The sequence below is a fragment of the Pyrus communis genome, chromosome 2 (assembly GCF_963583255.1).
Source record: "Pyrus communis chromosome 2, drPyrComm1.1, whole genome shotgun sequence".
In the NCBI taxonomy this organism is placed as follows: domain Eukaryota; kingdom Viridiplantae; phylum Streptophyta; class Magnoliopsida; order Rosales; family Rosaceae; genus Pyrus; species Pyrus communis.
The window spans coordinates 11828209-11846101 of record NC_084804.1 but is presented as its reverse complement, the minus strand read 5'-3'; the positions used below and the strand labels follow the sequence as shown (position 1 = coordinate 11846101).

The 17893-nt window shown below is 34.5% G+C and overlaps 1 protein-coding gene across 1 annotated transcript; it reads right to left on the bottom strand.

Annotated features, from left to right (window-relative positions):
• Nucleotides 1-4362: 4362 nt before the first annotated feature.
• Nucleotides 4363-10007, bottom strand: LOC137727149 (dimethylnonatriene synthase-like). Its single transcript, XM_068466087.1, has 2 exons — nucleotides 8865-10007; nucleotides 4363-5214 (listed from the first exon to the last, which is right to left on the bottom strand). The coding sequence occupies exons 1-2, from the start codon at nucleotides 9999-10001 to the stop codon at nucleotides 4597-4599; spliced, it is 1755 nt and encodes a 584-aa protein (XP_068322188.1). The 5' UTR covers nucleotides 10002-10007; the 3' UTR covers nucleotides 4363-4596.
• Nucleotides 10008-17893: the final 7886 nt, after the last annotated feature.

Genomic DNA, 17893 nt, shown 5'->3' with positions numbered 1-17893 from the left:
TGTTGATTACATATTCTTGTACATGAACTATTAAAATTTATGCCTTAAAAATGACTCTTTTAGTGGGATATCTTGCTTTACTTTTGATTCAATTTCTGCTCCTTGGTCACGCCAGGCTCGTGGGAAAAATTGTGTTTCATGGACTCTAAGCCATCTATTTTTTAAGTTGCACTTCATAGATCATCCTTGCAGAATATTCTTCAAATCGAAAATGTTTGAGGTATCTAATTGAGTTTAAAGAAATTGACAAACACTATGTTATAAGAAACATTGAAATTTCATCAAGACAATCAAATAGGTAAATAGTTTCAGATTGAATTGAGTTTTTGCAAAGATGATCCATGAATGAAAACTCAAAAACTATAACTTCCTCTACAAGCAACTGAGTTCGAAATTCTTTAAGAGAAATGACATTCTCACGACCCCTTATAACACATCTGAATGTATTATATTCAGGTGGCAAGCCATTCAAAGCCAAAATAACAATGTCTTCATATGCAAAATACACACTAGCAGCAGAGAGATAATCTCTAGCTTCTTTAATCTTTTGCAGATATTGTGTAATAGAATCATACTCCTTTTTGATGGTTTGCAAATTGGACTTCATCTAAAATATACTAGTTCTAGACACAGTGGAAAATTGTTCCTTGAGTCTGGTCCACAAATCCTGAGAACTAGTACTACCAATGGCACAAGATATAGCCACATGAGACAAAGTTACAGTGATTAACTGCGCACGATCATGCAATTTCCAAATAGTGAAGTCATCACTTTCAGTAATAGATGCAGAATTCGAAGAATTAATGTCTGATTCACCAGTAACAAAAGCAAGTCGAGGAAGACAGGGCATTGGGCCATCAACAAACCCTAGAATTCCATTACTCTCAAGCAATAATTGCATTTGAAAATGCCAATTCAAGTAATTCGAATCATCCAGTTTCACATTAACAGAAGTAGATATAGTATATATGAGAGCAACAATTGGTGATTGCAAAATATGTAATTGTGTAACAGTTAATATTTTCGCAGATTTGTAGTAAGATAGAACCAAGTCTTGAGAGATGCACAGAAGAAATCTGAGCACAAACACCTTGCGAGCAAGAATCACAAAGCAGAAGAAGTCGAAAAACTGGATCAATCTTCAATTCATAGCAAAAACCCTAGAATTCACAAAGAAGATGACTTCATCCAAGCTTTGCCGGAATCGAAGATATAAACTCTAAATTTAGATTAGAAGGATGCGGAAGTAGAAGGAGGTTTGAAGATGAATGTGTTAGCAATAAAGGCGAGTGATACCATGTTAAGCTATGCACATATTGTATCAATAGTGATGAAGAAGCAAGAACTAGAGAGAGAGAGAGAGAGAGAGAGAGAGAGAGATGAATATTATTTGTATTAATGTTTTCTTAGTAGAGAAGTTATTATATTGAGGATATATATATAGGATCAAGGGACAAAGATTTTGACAAACACTTTTACACTCCTTTGTAACCTTTAGATCCTATAACATTCAATGGTCTAGATTAAGAATGATGTGGAGATTGTTAAACATTAAATGACTTGGATGATTTTGTGGATTATAACTAGTAAGGAAAACACAAATTTAAATTAAATAGAATTATCTAATAAAATAAAATAGAAAAAATAATCAAGATTTGAACTGATAAAAAAAGAATGTAAAACCCATAGTGAAGAACACCCAAGAAAGGTAAGGAGACAGATCGATGTTCTTGTGCCTCACTACCTGTGATACTTTAATTCGATTGATACGAAATTTTGATGCACACTACAACAAATCAAGCTATCAATCTCTTGAATCTTCTCAGAACAAAACCCTAAATTCTAAATCTTCAATCTTGACTCCTGGATTTCCCCTTTCTATGTTTTTTTTTTTTTTTTTAATACGGTGCAAATGAATGGTTGATGAGTTTGTGGCTGTGGCAATCTCAAACATACTTGACTCGATACGGTTTTGTTATGGAGGTGGCAAAGTGATTGAGTTGCTAGCTTGAGATGAGGGTGCTTAACTCAAAACAAATTATTGTCAAAGCAAAACTCTTTCTGCCTCGTATCATTTTTTTTCTTTCTATAATTAGGGTTCTTTGTTTGAAGGAAAGAAAGACTTTTCATCAAGAAGTTGTAGACCTCTTCAGCAGAGATGGAAATGGAATTTCATGTTTTATTTTTTTAATTTTTAATTTTTTTACACTGGATATTTCAAAGTTTGATTATTTATTTTTCAATTTTATTATTATTTGATATTTTTTTTATTTAAATCAGGGTTTTCCTTATTAGTTATAATCCACATAATCATCCAAGTCATTTAAATTTTAAAAGCCTTCAAATCACTCTTAATCAGGACATTGGATCTTATAAGATCTAAAGGCTACAAAGGAATGTAAAAATATTTGTCAAAATCTTTGTCGTTTGATCCTATCCCTATATATATAAATCTTAACTAATTCTCTAATATTTTGACAAGTGTCACAATCTAAACTTACATAATCCTAAGCTTATAATATTCTCTAACACTAAAAAGCTTCATTTCTTTTCTTTACAACTCAGAAAGGAAACCTGGGCATTTTTCTTATTATTATGAAGAAGACACTTGATAAGAAGCTTCTATGGTTCTGTTCCTTTCTTTCAAATTCTTCAATTTTCTTTTAACTTTTTTTTTTTTTTTTTTTTTTTTTTTTTGAATGGAAGGTATGATATTCATTAAGATGAGAAAAACTGTACAAAATGAGGATAGTGTGCATACATGAGCCTTAATAAAAACCTTGCCAAGGCTTTTAATCTGGTCAAAAGGAAAAAAAGCGTCTCGTACAAACAAACTAAAGTTAACTATCCTCACATACCAAATCAAACAATACATTTAATGTGAAAAATCTTCAAATAGCGCATCCAAAATTAACCCCGGAGGTTCATCTAGCCGCACAATCTCTTGAGCACACCCCATTCCAGCACGTGCAAGTCTGTGAGCAACTTGATTTGCCTCCCTTTTGATATGGCAAGACTTCTTATTAGAAAAATCTTTGATGAAAGATCGCATATCATTAATTATAGGACCTAGATCGGAGAGGTTTCTTCTCCTAGGCCATTCATGGCTGCCACGGTGATGATTGAATCTCCTTCAAAGATACAACTATTTGTTGGAGTTTGAGACCCTCTTGTCTCACATTGGTTAACATTATTTTTTCACTAGCCTTTATATAGGCTTATTCTTTTTTCTTAGTAATTAAAACTTGGACCATTTGGAAATTGATTGAAGGATTGAGCTTTATGGTTGTGTGGATTAGGCTTGATGATTATACTATAATATTAATATTAATTAATATTAATTAATCAAGACAAGGGTCTGATCAACTTAAAATTAATCTGATCAATTAGTTTTAATTTCGAATTAAGTTTTTCATTAAATTAATTAAAAACGTTTTGATTAATAGACACAACTCTTTGGAAAGAGTTGTATAGCTTCAGATTCATCCAAAAGGTGTTTGAAGAGGTATGAAAGAGCCTATATAACTGGAGTCATCAGTTCCATCAAAAACCATCTTTTCTTCCTCCTTATCTTCCGTACAAACTTTCCAGAGAGTAAACACACAAAGCAATTCGCTAGAGTTCTATAATCCAGTGCGGGTTGTAGAATTAGGTAGTTGTATCCTGGTCGAGCAGACGTTGTAGAACCACAAGCACATGAGTGGGACGGAAATACTGTTCAAAGGACATAGCGTTTGCGCTAGCCTCTACCTTCAATTCATTCAAGTTAGTATCATATTAATTTTTTGTAATTATTGTGTTATTGCATTCTGTATTGCATGTATTTGTGAATAATAAAATATAAGTATTTTGGTTCTGTATTTCTGTTATTTTATTGTTTCTAAATTGTTCTCCAACACTATTTACGTAATTAATTTTGAAAAAATTTGGATACCAATTTATTGCCGGATTCATTGATCTCGATTACTTTAGGCTTCCCTTCGTTTCTTCACTAGAGAGTTATGCTGTCTTTGGTTTCTTAGACAGGTCCCTCTTGGAAAAGAAAAAAAATGCAAAAGAGTTTATGGAGAAGAACCAATATGTAAAAAGATGCAACAATGTAACTTTATTCTATTTAAGTAAAATTAAAAATACAAAAGTACATGTAAAAGATTTTCTCTGTATAAAAGATGCAACAACGTAACTTTATTCTATTTGTGATTTTCAAAGTTAATGTAATTTTATACTTCTTTAACCTGTTTTCTTTGGTTGTATAATTGAAAACACTATTAACGTACAAAATTATCAAATAAGTACAAAATATAATAGTTTTCATGTGGCATTTTGAAGAGAGATTTTGTGCGCGTAATAAAAATTGTTCTCTTAATTTACAAAGATAATGAGTCTTATGTGTAATACTTTACACAAAATATTTCAATATTAATAGAAGACTTTAGAGGTGCGTAGCGCATGTGATAAAGAAGAAAAAAAGAAAAAAAAAAGACTTCTAGCATGCTATGAAGCACGTGCATAGAGGCTAGTTAATAATAAATTTACAAAAGAACTTTGAAGTTGCCATGTAAAACCATGAAGCTGTACGTTCAGAGGCATTATCGTTCACAGATACAGGTGAAGAGGAAGGCGTGGAGCAAGAAAAGCCTTTAGTGGATCTCCTTTAGTTAGGGCAAGACCCACCCTTTCACGCATATCCACCGGCCCATCACCGACTCTGCTCATATCAAACCCCTGAACCAAACGAGCCAGAAGCAACTGAACCACATGCAACCCTAGTGTCGCACCAGGGCACGACCTTCTGCCCGAGCTAAACGGAATGTACTCAAAACCCTTGAAATAGTCCATGTCAGCATGGTCGGTCATGAACCTCTCAGGTTGAAACTCACAAGGGTTGGCCCACACGCTCGGGTCCCGATGCAATTTCCATAAGTTGATCACTATACGGGTGCCTTTGGGGACGTGATAGCCAGAGAGCTGAGCATCCTCCGTGCCCTCGTGGACAGTGATTGGGACAGACGGGTACAAGCGTAGGGTTTCTTTGACGATGGCTTGGAGGTATTTGAGGTTCGGAAGGTCGGATTCTTGAACCCATCTGTCACTTCCTACGTTGATGTCCAATTCTTGTTGGGTAGATTTTAGGGCACTTGGGTTGTTGAGGAGTAATGAGAGTGCCCATGTTAGTGCAACAGAAGTGCTTTGTGTGCCACCTATGATGAGAATCTACCAATTAAGACACAGTATTTAGAATTATATGAGCTAATCTCTACTGATTAATAAAACAATCATTGTCAACTAAAATCCTATGAAATTACCAGTTTAACTCTCTAATTAAAATAGAACATGAATAATAAATATGGGGCATAAATGTAATTTCACACAACCAAATTTTGTTGTTTTTTTTTAAGCCTCACTTACATGTAATCCTAACATGTCACATTCTGGCCCGGGGCGAAACACTTTCTGAGCCCGCTCCACCACCGTAGCACGATATTGTCCGCTTTGGGCTTACCATTCCCTCACGGTTTTGTTTTTGGGAACTCACGAGCAACTTCCCAGTGAGTCATCCATCATGAGATTGCTCAAGCCCCCTTCTCGCTTAACTTCGGAGTTCCTATGGAACCCGAAGCCAGTGAGCTCCCAAAAGGCCTCGTGCTAGGTAGGGATGAAAATATGCATATAAGGATCACTCCCCTAGGCGATGTGGGATGTCACATAACATATCTCTAATTTAAAAAAAAAAATTCCCACTCCCACATTCTCTATTACTCTCTTCCTCTCTTCCTCTCTCATTCTATTTCAAAAACAAAAATAAAAAATTTTCTCACACTTTGTGTGTGCATCATGAACTGTTTTCTTTTTTGTTAACCAACTTGAACTGTTTGATAGAAATAATAAGCATTTTTCTAGTTCCAACTGGGGAGAATTTTTTCATTGTGCGGTGAACAAGGCTTGGTATGTTAAGTGTCATAATACACAATGGTTGAAATTTTGTTTTTGTTTTGTTTTTTTTTTTTTTTAAGTATCAAACTACTTGTATTATAAAACTTGGTGCACGGGTTGTGTTCCCGACATGTTGAAAATCCTCTCCCAGCCGGGAGGCCAATCCAAGCTGCGTTGGCATTGCCCAATTTGCTGCCAAAATTCACATTCTCTTCTTGAGGTCATTTTCTTTTCAATGATGCTATTCTTACTGTCTATTTGTACCATAATTTCTGGATGGTGCTATCCACACACTGATTTTTACCTTTCACACACTCTTTTCAATTTTCAGACGTTGGATCAAATAAAATGAAGAAGATCAATAGACAAAAATTAACAAGAACATGAAAGGTAAAGATGAGTGTGGATAGCACTACTGTAATTTTATACCACCTTAATTGGTAGCTGAGATGGACAACCACATCATTAAATAATTTGAATTTTTTTTTATTTAACTAAAAGAATTAAGAAAACCAAAAAGAACAAAATAAATTAGAAAGTCCTAAAACCTAGGTTTCACATTTTTTTTCTCTTGCTCTCCTCCCTCCTCATACTCCTATAGGCAGTCTCCCCACAACCCTCCCCACAACCATGGTGAAGATTTATAAGTTTTTTCGTCTACACTTTGGCTAAAAATTGAATAACATAGTGTTTGAAAAATTCTTCGGAAAGTCAATGGAAAAAAATAATGATAGATATGATTTCATAATGAAAGAAAGAATTCAATGGTAAACTTTGGGAAAATTAATGATTGAAAGGATTGTGGATAGTGGGTGGTGGCGGTGGAAGGAGGAGGAGGGAACCCTGAGATTGGGTTTCAGGTTTGCTAGATTTTATTTTTCTTTTTGGTTTTTTTAATTCTTTTACTTGAATAAAAAGTTTAAATTATTTTAAATAATGTGGCTATCCACTTTAGCTGCTCTCAAGATGGGATAAATTTTTCATTATACCTGAAATACACCACATTAATTATATAAGTGGAGATAAGTTTTAATTTTTAGGTTGTTAATTTTTTACCACAAATATCTCATCACTTGTATTGTGACACGTGATGTACCACCTCATATTCTGAGCACACTGAAAAATCTATTCTTGAGTGGAATAAAATTATGATAAAAATAGATGATAAGAATATCATTATCTTTTATTTTTTATTATTTATGGGCCCACTTGCAATTGAGGTATTTCACATGCTGCCTTTAAAAATAATAAATAATATTTTACATTTGAAGTAGGAGATTTACAAAAATGTCAAATTAAAATGTTTGTTTGGTTATTTATAAAATTAAGTGGGTTAGAATTTAATAATAAAATAATTAATAAATGAAATAAAATACAAAACTATGTGGGATTAACATTAAAATAAAAAAAATTTGATGTTGCCTTGAAATTTGGTAACAAAGTAAAGAATGTCAATCTGTATGGGATTTTGGCATTTCCTTTGGGACTAGAAAATCATATTTTTCTTATCAAAACAGTCCACGTAACATTTTTGACATATAATTTAAAGATGCTCTAAGTCAAATGATCATTTCGTTAACGGCATGTGCGGCAAAAATTTAAAATTGGTCTATTGAGTTTTAACGGCAGGCTCGCAATTCGCCACGAAAACGGTTAGGGAAAATACCCAAATAATCGAAGCGACTTTAACGGTTAATTAACAGTTTAATATCTCAAGTAATAGAAAATATTTAAATAGTTAGGTCCTTTTTGAAATTAACCTCAAGTCTCAAGGGAGTATGTTATAATTAATTGTAGATTCGATAAAAAAAATCAACTCGTATTATACATAAAAATTCGATAGTGATCCATCATAGACGTATTTATGACCATATCAATAAGAGATTTTTCAATGTAATCGGTACACGGAATGATACATTACTTGTCACTAAACAAATGATGAGATATGTGTGCTAAAAAGTTAATAACTTAAAAAATAAAATTTCTCATCATTTTTATTAAAATATGTGATGCACCACTTATGTTTCCGTTATATCTAAAAATTTATCTATATCAAGAATTTGCATTGTGTAAGTGGAAATCCGAAAAATTTAATGTATAGGGTACTTTGAAGCAGGGGCGGAGCCTGACCCTTGTGACCTTTTAATGATTTTCATTAAAATACTATTATTATATTATAATTTATTAATAATCTATTATATTCTTATATATTGATCCTTGTGACCGCTAAACAATTTAACCCCTTATTTGTTAGTTGACCAAAGAGTCCCAATATGGTGGAGTTTATCTGTTACCATTTTATCTTCTTTCATTATTTGCTACATTTACATGCTCATACTGATAAAGCGTATCATTGCTATTATTTAGAAAATTGGGGAATTACACAAACTGAAAAGGTAATCAATCAATTAACATTAAACTTTAAACCTTTCCTTCATTAACAAGAAACTTTTAAACTTTTCCTATTCAGAGAATGGGCCATCTCCAACTCCAAAGACAACAAGCCTTCACCAGTTCATCCTTGGAACTTTTTTTAACCAACAAATCAATTAGGTAATTCTTAACTTCTTGTTTACAATTTTATTTGTGATTTTTTTGTTTATATATCGAGAAAGATATATTCGAAAAGACAATGATGTGATTATGAGAAGATTTCAGACTATGAAAAATCGTCGAGGACAACTGTAATTTTAGTAGATTATTTATGAATTTTTCTTATTATCTTTTAATCTTATGGTTATTTAAAGTTGACCCTCCTTCAAATTTGTTCCTGCTACGCCACTGCTTTGAAGCATACTAGAAAATTACGTGAAAATAATTGTGTACGTGTAACTCTAGGTAGGTGTTCTTAAACATGTCTCAAGTCTATATAATACCGCGTAGTGTTCTTATGGATACGTAATGTAAATTCGAAATTAGAGTTAACTTACAAGTGATGTTGCTTTGATAACATTATCACAGCTATGCCCAGAAATGACAGCCTCCTCTCCAAAGTTGGATATCATCGCATCTATCAAGTCACTTTCGACCCTGCTGCTATTGATTTTATTACCGATCTTGTCTCCTTGCTGAGAACGATGTTCATCAACCCAGCTGCTAAGCACAGAGTCAAGCTCCTTAAACGTGCGTTTCATGAAACTCACAGGCCCAAACAAGCTGTCCAGCCATTCAAAATATGGCATAGCATCCGACCAAACAAAATTGCCAAGGAGATGCATAGCCTCCTGCATAGCCTTTTCGAAACGCCAAGCCTCACTGCCTTTCTCGTTGTATTCGCCATCCGAAAATCTCTTCCCGGCAATCAGCCTCACGCTAATGTTAAACGTCAAGTGCTCTACTAACTCGCTCAAATGCACCACTACAGGTGAAGTGGCGGGCGATGTGGTGAGCCCTGACGACCCTACCACATCGAACAATTTTTTTATGAATGAGTCGACTTCTTCGGCTCGCACGTGACTAAGCATTTCAACTTTTTGGGCTGAGAGATACTCCTGAGTAGCCAACTTACGGATGTCGCGCCAGTAGGGTCCGTACGGGGCTAGGGCAAAAATGGCGTTGTTGTAACCCAAGTGTTTGCCGGCTGCTGTACTCGGTCGTGTGGAGAAAGCAATGTCGTTTTTTGTGAAGCGTTCTTTTACTTGTTCCCAAGCGCTAAGCACCACCATTACTTGGCGCGGACCAAGCTTAAGTGAGTAGATCGGACCGAATTTATCGGCCATGGCGCCAAGGATTAGGGCAACTGGATCTTTACCATGTAGGAGATGAAGGTGACCTATGAAAGGCCATGCTCCTGAGGGTTGAGGGACTTTGGTCAACGATCTGGTCAATGTCTTTGTGTTGTTGATGATATTCTTCTTCTTGTTTTGCTTAGTGTATGCTGCGATTATTCTCAATGCACAACAGAGAACCAGAAGCAAAGCTAATATTGTGTTAATAATTTTGTGGATTGGAGAAATGAAATAATCCATGGTTGGAGATATATGAAATGTACGTAGGATGATCACATCATAGATTTCGTATGTGTACTGTGTACATATAGGTTTTAAAGTGGCTTTATTTGAATCCATGTTAATTTCAGAGGTAATACTAGAGAGACTAAATTTACAGACAAAATTTGCAAACTAGATGATGTGTCATCAATAAAAATGAGCACGTTCATCAACACTTAACTAATAACTTAATCATCAACTTTTATGTCATTTAGTTTACAAAATTTTATCTACAAATTTGATCTCTCTAGCATTACCATAATTTTAAACTTTACAAACCAATATTTTGATTATTTCAATCGGTTCCGCTTGCCGGTGGCTTAGTCATTGTTTTGCTTAAGTGCTCTTTATGAAAGGATAATATTTGAGTGCTCACTTTTTGATTTGTCCAATGATATTATAACACATATTTTATGTACTCACTTTCTGTTTTGGCCTAATAAAAAAAAATGCAATGTACATGTTTCTTATTTTTTAAAGCCCAAGAAAAATTAATAACATGCCCATTATTTTTCTAAACAATAGAACATGAATTAAAGTATCATTGGACAAAATAAAAAGGTGAGTACTTACTAGTGAATACCCAAGTATTATTTTTATATGATGCTTTATGGTAACAATCTAGAGCAATCATGTCTATACACTTTGGTGAAGGTTCGATTCCCACCAAATTTTCTTTTCTCTAACAACCAACTATGTAACTTATTAACGTTATTGCTCTACTAAAAAATGATCAAGTAAATTTTCATTTTTCAGGCTAGAGAGATAAACAGAGAAAACAAGGGGCAAATGAGGATATAGAAGAGTGGAGGATGAATGGTGGAAGAAATGTATAAAAAAAAAATGTACCAAGAATGTACACAAAATGAAAACTAAAAACTGATAATTAAAAGCTATATTTTAAGTTAGATTCACTTTCTAGTTTTTTGTTTTCTTCTTTATTTCTTCCCTGCTATCCCTGCTGCTTCTCTTTTTTCCTCCTCATATACTTGCTTATTACTAAATGAAAAGTGAAAACTAAAACTTAAAAATTAAGTGGTAATCAAATAGGTTCTCAGATTGCTTCTTATAGTTTTATTTGACGCATGTCACTCCCTATATATTGTGTTACTCTATGCCCACTTCCGTCAACTCTGATACTAACATCGTTAACTTTGCTTATGTAGCAGAGTTAATTTTGCATATGTATTTACAGGGTTTAGGGTGCCTTTATCTCTACCCAATTATCAAGAACCCATATTATTTGGAGGAGTAATGCTATATAGACTACATTTGCAAATTAATTGATATATCACCAATAAGAAATAAACACTTTAATCAACACGTAAGTAACAATCTAATCATCAATTTCCATGTCATTTAGTTTACAAAATTTTGTCTACAAATTTAATCTCTCTAGCATTACCCATTATTGAAAGTATCATTATAAGCACTTCAAAAAAAATCATTGTGCACTTCAAAATTTCTATACTTTGAAAAAAAAATTGTCACGACTTATGAGAATTGTAACAGCCCACATTTACCAACGGAGAGGGGGTGATGTGCCTTATATGCACATGCTCTCCTCCCTATAGCACGAGGCATTTTGGGAGCTCACTGGTTTCGGGTTCCATCGGAACTCTGAAGTTAAGCGAGTAGCGCGCGAGAGCAATCCCATGATGGGTGACCCACTGGAAAGTTCTCGTGTGAGTTCCCATAAACAAAACCGTGAGGGTGTGTTGGGGGCCCAAAGCGGACAATATCGTGCTACGGTGGAGTCGGGCCCGAGAAATAGTCCCTCCCGGGTCGGGATGTGACAAGAATTCTACGAAACCTTTAATAAAAAATGGTATCGATACCATTTAATTTGAATGTTAGTAGTATAAAGTTATAGTTCTAACATATAATGACGTTAGTATTACTACAACAAGGTTGATAATTATATTGAGTACATTCTATTACAATGTAAAGGTAAGTTTTTATAGTTGGATGTGATTGAATTACAATAACAAAGTTAATGATTATATCGTCAAGGTCGATTACAGTATAGACATAATTTATTACTAGGGAACATCATAAAATTACACTACATTTTAATGGTGTTACAACAAGATGTTAACATTCAACGTCTGAGAAAAAATTATACTATAATCGTAAACAATCCAAGGTTATCTAATTTATCATAACTTTATAATTAATTACACAAAATGACATTAGTATTACTATAACAAGGTTGCCTATTATGGTGTAAACGTTATATTATACTATTAAGGTAGAGCATTATACTTAAATGCTATTGCATTGCAATATTAACGTTCAAATTAAACGGTATCTATACCAATTTTTTATATTAAATGACACACCTTGATCGAAATCAGGACGCGCTGGCCGTCACGTGAGGGTGACGTAACCATGTGCACAGTGCGGAAGCTAAGAATAATAAAAAAGTACGAACAAATAAAAAACAAGCTATACACTGAGTAGATAACATACATGTGCAAGCGTAAGTATAAAAAAAAACAATATTCAGAGCACGGAAGACCTAGTGCAGTCCAGGGGAACAAATACTAACTAAACACATCCAGAGGTGGTCCTACACTGGTGATAATCTATTAGATATGCCGTGATTCCCTCGTGACCCACCAAAATAGCAATCCAAACTAGAACTTGGAGGGACGCAAAACAGAAAGTGTGAGTGGGCAAAAACAAAGCTTTTCAAAATCATTTCATTATCAAAAGTTCTAACCCCTCGTCGTAAAACCTGTATAGTTTCCCAGAAAATAGAATATACACATATATAGAAAACATGCTCAGAAATATGCCATGTTGAATGCCTCTACATAAAATGTAAGTACTCAGGTAATGTCAATCAATGCCATGTAATCTGTCAGCCGGAGTCATCTAACGTGACCTGTACGGCTGAATCTAGAGCTCAAATCTCCAACTCACTAACTATACATGCACATGAGTCGGAACCACCTAAAGTGGTCTGTACGACAGGATTGGGTGTAAATAAATACGCTTAAGTGCTACGATCACATGAAGACTGGGCGAATAATCGCGGGTCATCTACGAGTCGGAACCACCTATAGTGGTCTGTACGACATGACTGTGCACCTAACTTGGATCCAAGATGAGCATGTGGTGCGGGAGGTGAACATCACATGAAGGACTGTGCCCTACTCTGGGCGGGAGCACTAACACCGGGGGTGCAGGTTATGAGCTCTCTATGCATCTCACATAACCACTAAACATCATCATAAACCATAACTTACTTGGCACTTACCTGTGCGTCCGCAGCATCAAACATACATATATGTAACTACTAATGCATAATTAAATAGGCAAACGCAATGCATGGCATTTAAAACATATAAATATTTCCATTTCATTTCCTGGGAAAAACCACAAGTATATAGGTATATACGGAAAACCAAAAGCCCACTCACTGGTATGTAGAAGGGTCCTAACCCCCTTGCCTCGAGTGACTGCGCTCGTCCTCGGGATAGGTCTCACCTATATGTGCAACAACTATAAAAACGTTAATTTAAAGCACATAACCAAAACTAGGTAATAACTTCTCATACAATGCTCAATTAGGGTGAATGAATACACCAACGTGATCTACTCAACCTCACGAACATCCCCATATTTTTAAAATAATTTTTCGACGTCTCACGTGCCCCCACGTGCTGGCCAAGGCACGACCACACGCGCCGCCCACGCGCAGGCACATGCCTAGCACACTGATGGTGTCAGTTAACGCCGTCAGGAATATTCTGTTAAAACTAACAGATTCCGTTAAAGTTAACCTAACGCCATTAGGAATATTCCGTCGTCTTCTCCGGCCAACTTCCGGCGCCGTCGCCATCGTTGGAAAACTGGAAAATTTTCTAATCTTTGTTTCTCACTCGTTTTCCAACCAAATTCCACGAAATTGGTACCAAAATGAAGCTTACAACAAATAGAACAAAACCTTACCACTTTGGAGCCCTAAAACCAACGAAATCTCGCCGGAAAAACCCACGATACTCTAGCCAAACCTGCAACTCACGATCCCGACGTCCAAAACCTTCAAACGAACCACCCCGAGCTTCCTAAGGACCTCACCAAGCTTCCTACAAGCTTCAAATTCCCTAAAACGCAACAATTCACGTGTGCATGAACAATGACCAAATCGGGGATTTCGAGTTCGACGTGAAATCGTAGGATTCCTTACCTGAAATGGGTATGGTTGAACTCGTATTGTCCTCACGAACACAAAGGTATAGTTTTCAACTTCGATCCGTAACGTTTTCGAGTGCTTTGGTTCTTGTCTGTACGAAAAACGTAGGAGGGAGAAAGAGAGAGAGACACAGGACATGGAAGGTGATGAGGATGAAAGTGTGGGTGTGTGTGTGGTCCAAATGCAGCCAACCAGAACCCCAAAACAACCACACAACGAAACATAACCACTAGGGGCAAAACCCTCATTTCACCCCTACGGTACGAATAATCCGGAACTGGCTGTCACATTAAAGGTACCGTAGACTAACCGTTCATATTATCTTTCAAACTAATATATATTAATCTCACTTGTCTGTGGCATATATAATTTTTCTTTTCAACGTATACATAACTTTTGTGGGAAATAATATCTGAACACATTTTTCCCTCCTTTTTCACACTTCTTTTTATTTATGTCAATTGGTTAATTATTTTTTGTCTATTCATTCAAAATGGTATAAATGATCATGTGTGTTTATGTGAAGGAATAAAGGTACCGTACGTAGACTAACCGTTCATATTATCCTTCAAACCAATATATATTAGTCTCACTTGTGTGTGGCATATATAATTTTTCTTTTCAACGTATACATAACTTTTTTGTGGGAAATAATATCTGAACACATTTTTTTCCTCCTTTTCCACACTTCTTTTTATTTATGTCAATTGGTTATTTTTTGTCTATTCGTTCAAAATGGTATAAATGATCATGTGTGTTTATGAGAAGGAAAAAAGGAATTTGCAATTTTCCCCAATTCAAAATTGGTTATTTATGTCAATTGATCATTTTTTGTCTATTCGTTCAAAATGGTATAAATGATCATGTGTGTTTATGTGAAGGGAAAAAGGAATTTGCAATTTTCCCCAATTCGCAAATATAGTGGTTTCTATCCCCACATTATTGCTGTTCATATCGAAGACAATAACTTTTTTTATTTTTTTTTTATTTTTATTTTTTTTAAACAAATGCTAAAGAGATTTTCTTAAAAATGAAACTCTTCGTCGAATATTTGTTATCTCATGTTTTTTGCATAATATCTTAACACGAAAATAAACGTTAAACTATAAAATGACAAAAAACCTCATTTTGAAATAGTCTCTTTAACATTTTTTATTTTTATTTTTTCAGTTACAAGGGCAATAATTTATTGATCATGAAGTTGTCGCCGCCACATTATGAAGTGGGGTATATATTGTCCATCGATGCAAGTTTAGGTATCAATAACATCATTCAACTGCAATTTTGCATCTCCCTCCGTTAATAGGATGCAATAAATTCTGTTCGAGGGTGGACCAACTTTAGCACTTGCCAACGGAAAAGGATCTTCACCGGATTTTTCCCCCACATTATTGATGTTCACATCGACGACAATAACTTCTTCATTTTTATTTTTTTTATTTTTTATTTTTTAACAAATGCTAAAGAGACTTTCTTAAAAATGAAACTCTTCATCGAATATTTATCATCTCATATTTTTTGCATAATATCTTAACACGAAAATAAATGTTAAACTATAAAATGACAAAAAACCTCATTTTGAAATAGTCTCTTTAACATTTTTTATTTTTATTTTTTCAGTTACAAGGGCAATAATTTCTTGATCATGAAGTTGTCGCCGCCACATTATGAAGTGGGGTATATACTGTCCATCGATGCAAGTTTAGGTATCAATAACATCATTCAACTGCAATTTTGCATCTTCCTCCATTAATAGGATGCAATAAATTCTGTTCGAGGCTGGACCAACTTTAGTACTTGCCAATGGAAAAGGATCTTCACCGGATTTTTTCCCCACATTATTGTTGTTCACATCGGCGACAATAGCTTCTCCTTTTTTATTATTTTTTATTTTTTATTTTTTAACAAATGGTAAAGAGACTTTCTTAAAAATGAAACTCTTCGTCAAATATTTATCATCTCATATTTTTTGCATAATATCTTAACACGAAAATAAACGTTAAATTATAAAATGACAGAAAACCTTATTTTGAAATAGTCTCTTTAACATTTTTTATTTTTATTTTTTCAGTTTGCAAGGGCAATAATTTCTTGATCATGAAGTTGTTGCCGCCACATTATGAAGTGGGGTATATATTGTCCATCGATGCAAGTTTAGGTATCAATAACATCATTCAACTGCAATTTTGCATCTTCCTCCGTTAATAGGATGCAATAAATTCTGTATGAGGGTAGACCAACTTTAGTACTTGCCAACGGAAAAGGATCTTCACCGGATTTTTTCATGGGGATCATAAAGATTCTGTAATCGTGATTGTTACATCGTACGGTTAGTTTTCATAGGTATTATTTATATTTAATTTTAAAATTTAAAATGATTTTTAACTGCACGATGTACAATGAACGATCACGATCACAAAATCCTCAAAAAAGGATCCGGCAAGCATCCTTTTCCTTTGCCAACAAAAGTTAATACGGTGTCAATCATTTGGTGGATTGGAGAATTATGTGTAGGATATTATCATATGGTTGGTTTTGCATGTGCATGTATAGGAATTAGGGGTGCCTTTCTTTGGGAGTGGTCCAAGTTAGGTTTAATCTCCCTATGTAATTAATGTTATGGGACTCGTACTATACATTTTCTAATGTAATTAGAAATATGGACCATTTTCCTACATGAAATATTTTAAAAATATCATATGAATTTATATACCATTATCAATTTATCATATGAACTAACATTTTAAGAAATTTATCATATTAACTTTTCGAAATCATTAATTTGTTATCTCATCCTAACTACGTTAAGTTTTCTAATCAAAATACTTGCACATAACTTGTGTTCAGAGTTATTTTTGACATTTGACCTTATTTTCATTTCATCTCATTGTTTGCTATGAACAATAACTTAGTAAAAACAATGTACTGCCATTGTTTTAGATGACAATTATACTTCAAGAACATGTTTGTTTTCACTATCCCGGATGTGAATTCGTGTTTAATTTATTATCCATATATATAGGTGATTAATTAAATAGTGTGATAACCTTATTCGTTTTCGTTACATAAGTCCATAAAAATATCTCTAAAAGAAGAAAACTCGAGAAAGTTATGTATTATTTCAATGGACCGTACGCGTGGCCACAACTGTCTAAGCTCATTTCTCTGCATTATTGACTTAAGACATGAACCAGACTGAGAGAGACAGTTGTGACGACTGCGTCCATTGAGAATTTTAGGCATCCCTTATAAACTAAGGATAGTGCTAGGCTGAATAATTTTTATTTATCCAATTTGTAAATCATATGATATGTCATCAATAGAAAATATGGAATTTTCATGAAAATGGCTTGGGCCAAGCAGTGTCGGATGCATTGAGGGGCAGGGGGTCAGCTGACTCCTCAAACTTCGGTGAACGTCCATGGATACCTTGGGTGCTGACCTTCTGAACTTTGGTGAATGTCCATGGATACCGTCGGTGTTGCCCTTTTGAAGATTAGAGTTGGCATCATACATGCCCTCCAACTGTTTGATAAAATGTCTGAAATAAGAGTGAATGAAATAGTGATCTCATTGAATAACAAAGCATCATCATTGTTGGACAAACATTTTAATAGGATGCAATGATATCAAACATAGTTAGTGTGTTCAAGATAAGTGTGTTTCTTTGTTAAGCATTCATATGAGAGTAGCTTTGGAACATGTTAGTTACCCTCGCAAATGAGGCATTAACAGGTGTGCAATATGCCTTTTCAAATGACTTCAG

What these genes read in the sequence shown, in the direction of transcription:
- LOC137727149 (XM_068466087.1), bottom strand. Translation starts at nt 10,001, where the DNA reads ATGGATTCAAATAAAGCCACTTTAAAACCTATATGTACACAGTACACA. An exon ending in TTATCAAAGCAACATCACTT is followed by an intron (nt 5,215 to 8,864) that starts GTAAGTTAACTC and finishes CTTAATTGGTAG; the next exon opens with ATTCTCATCATAGGTGGCAC.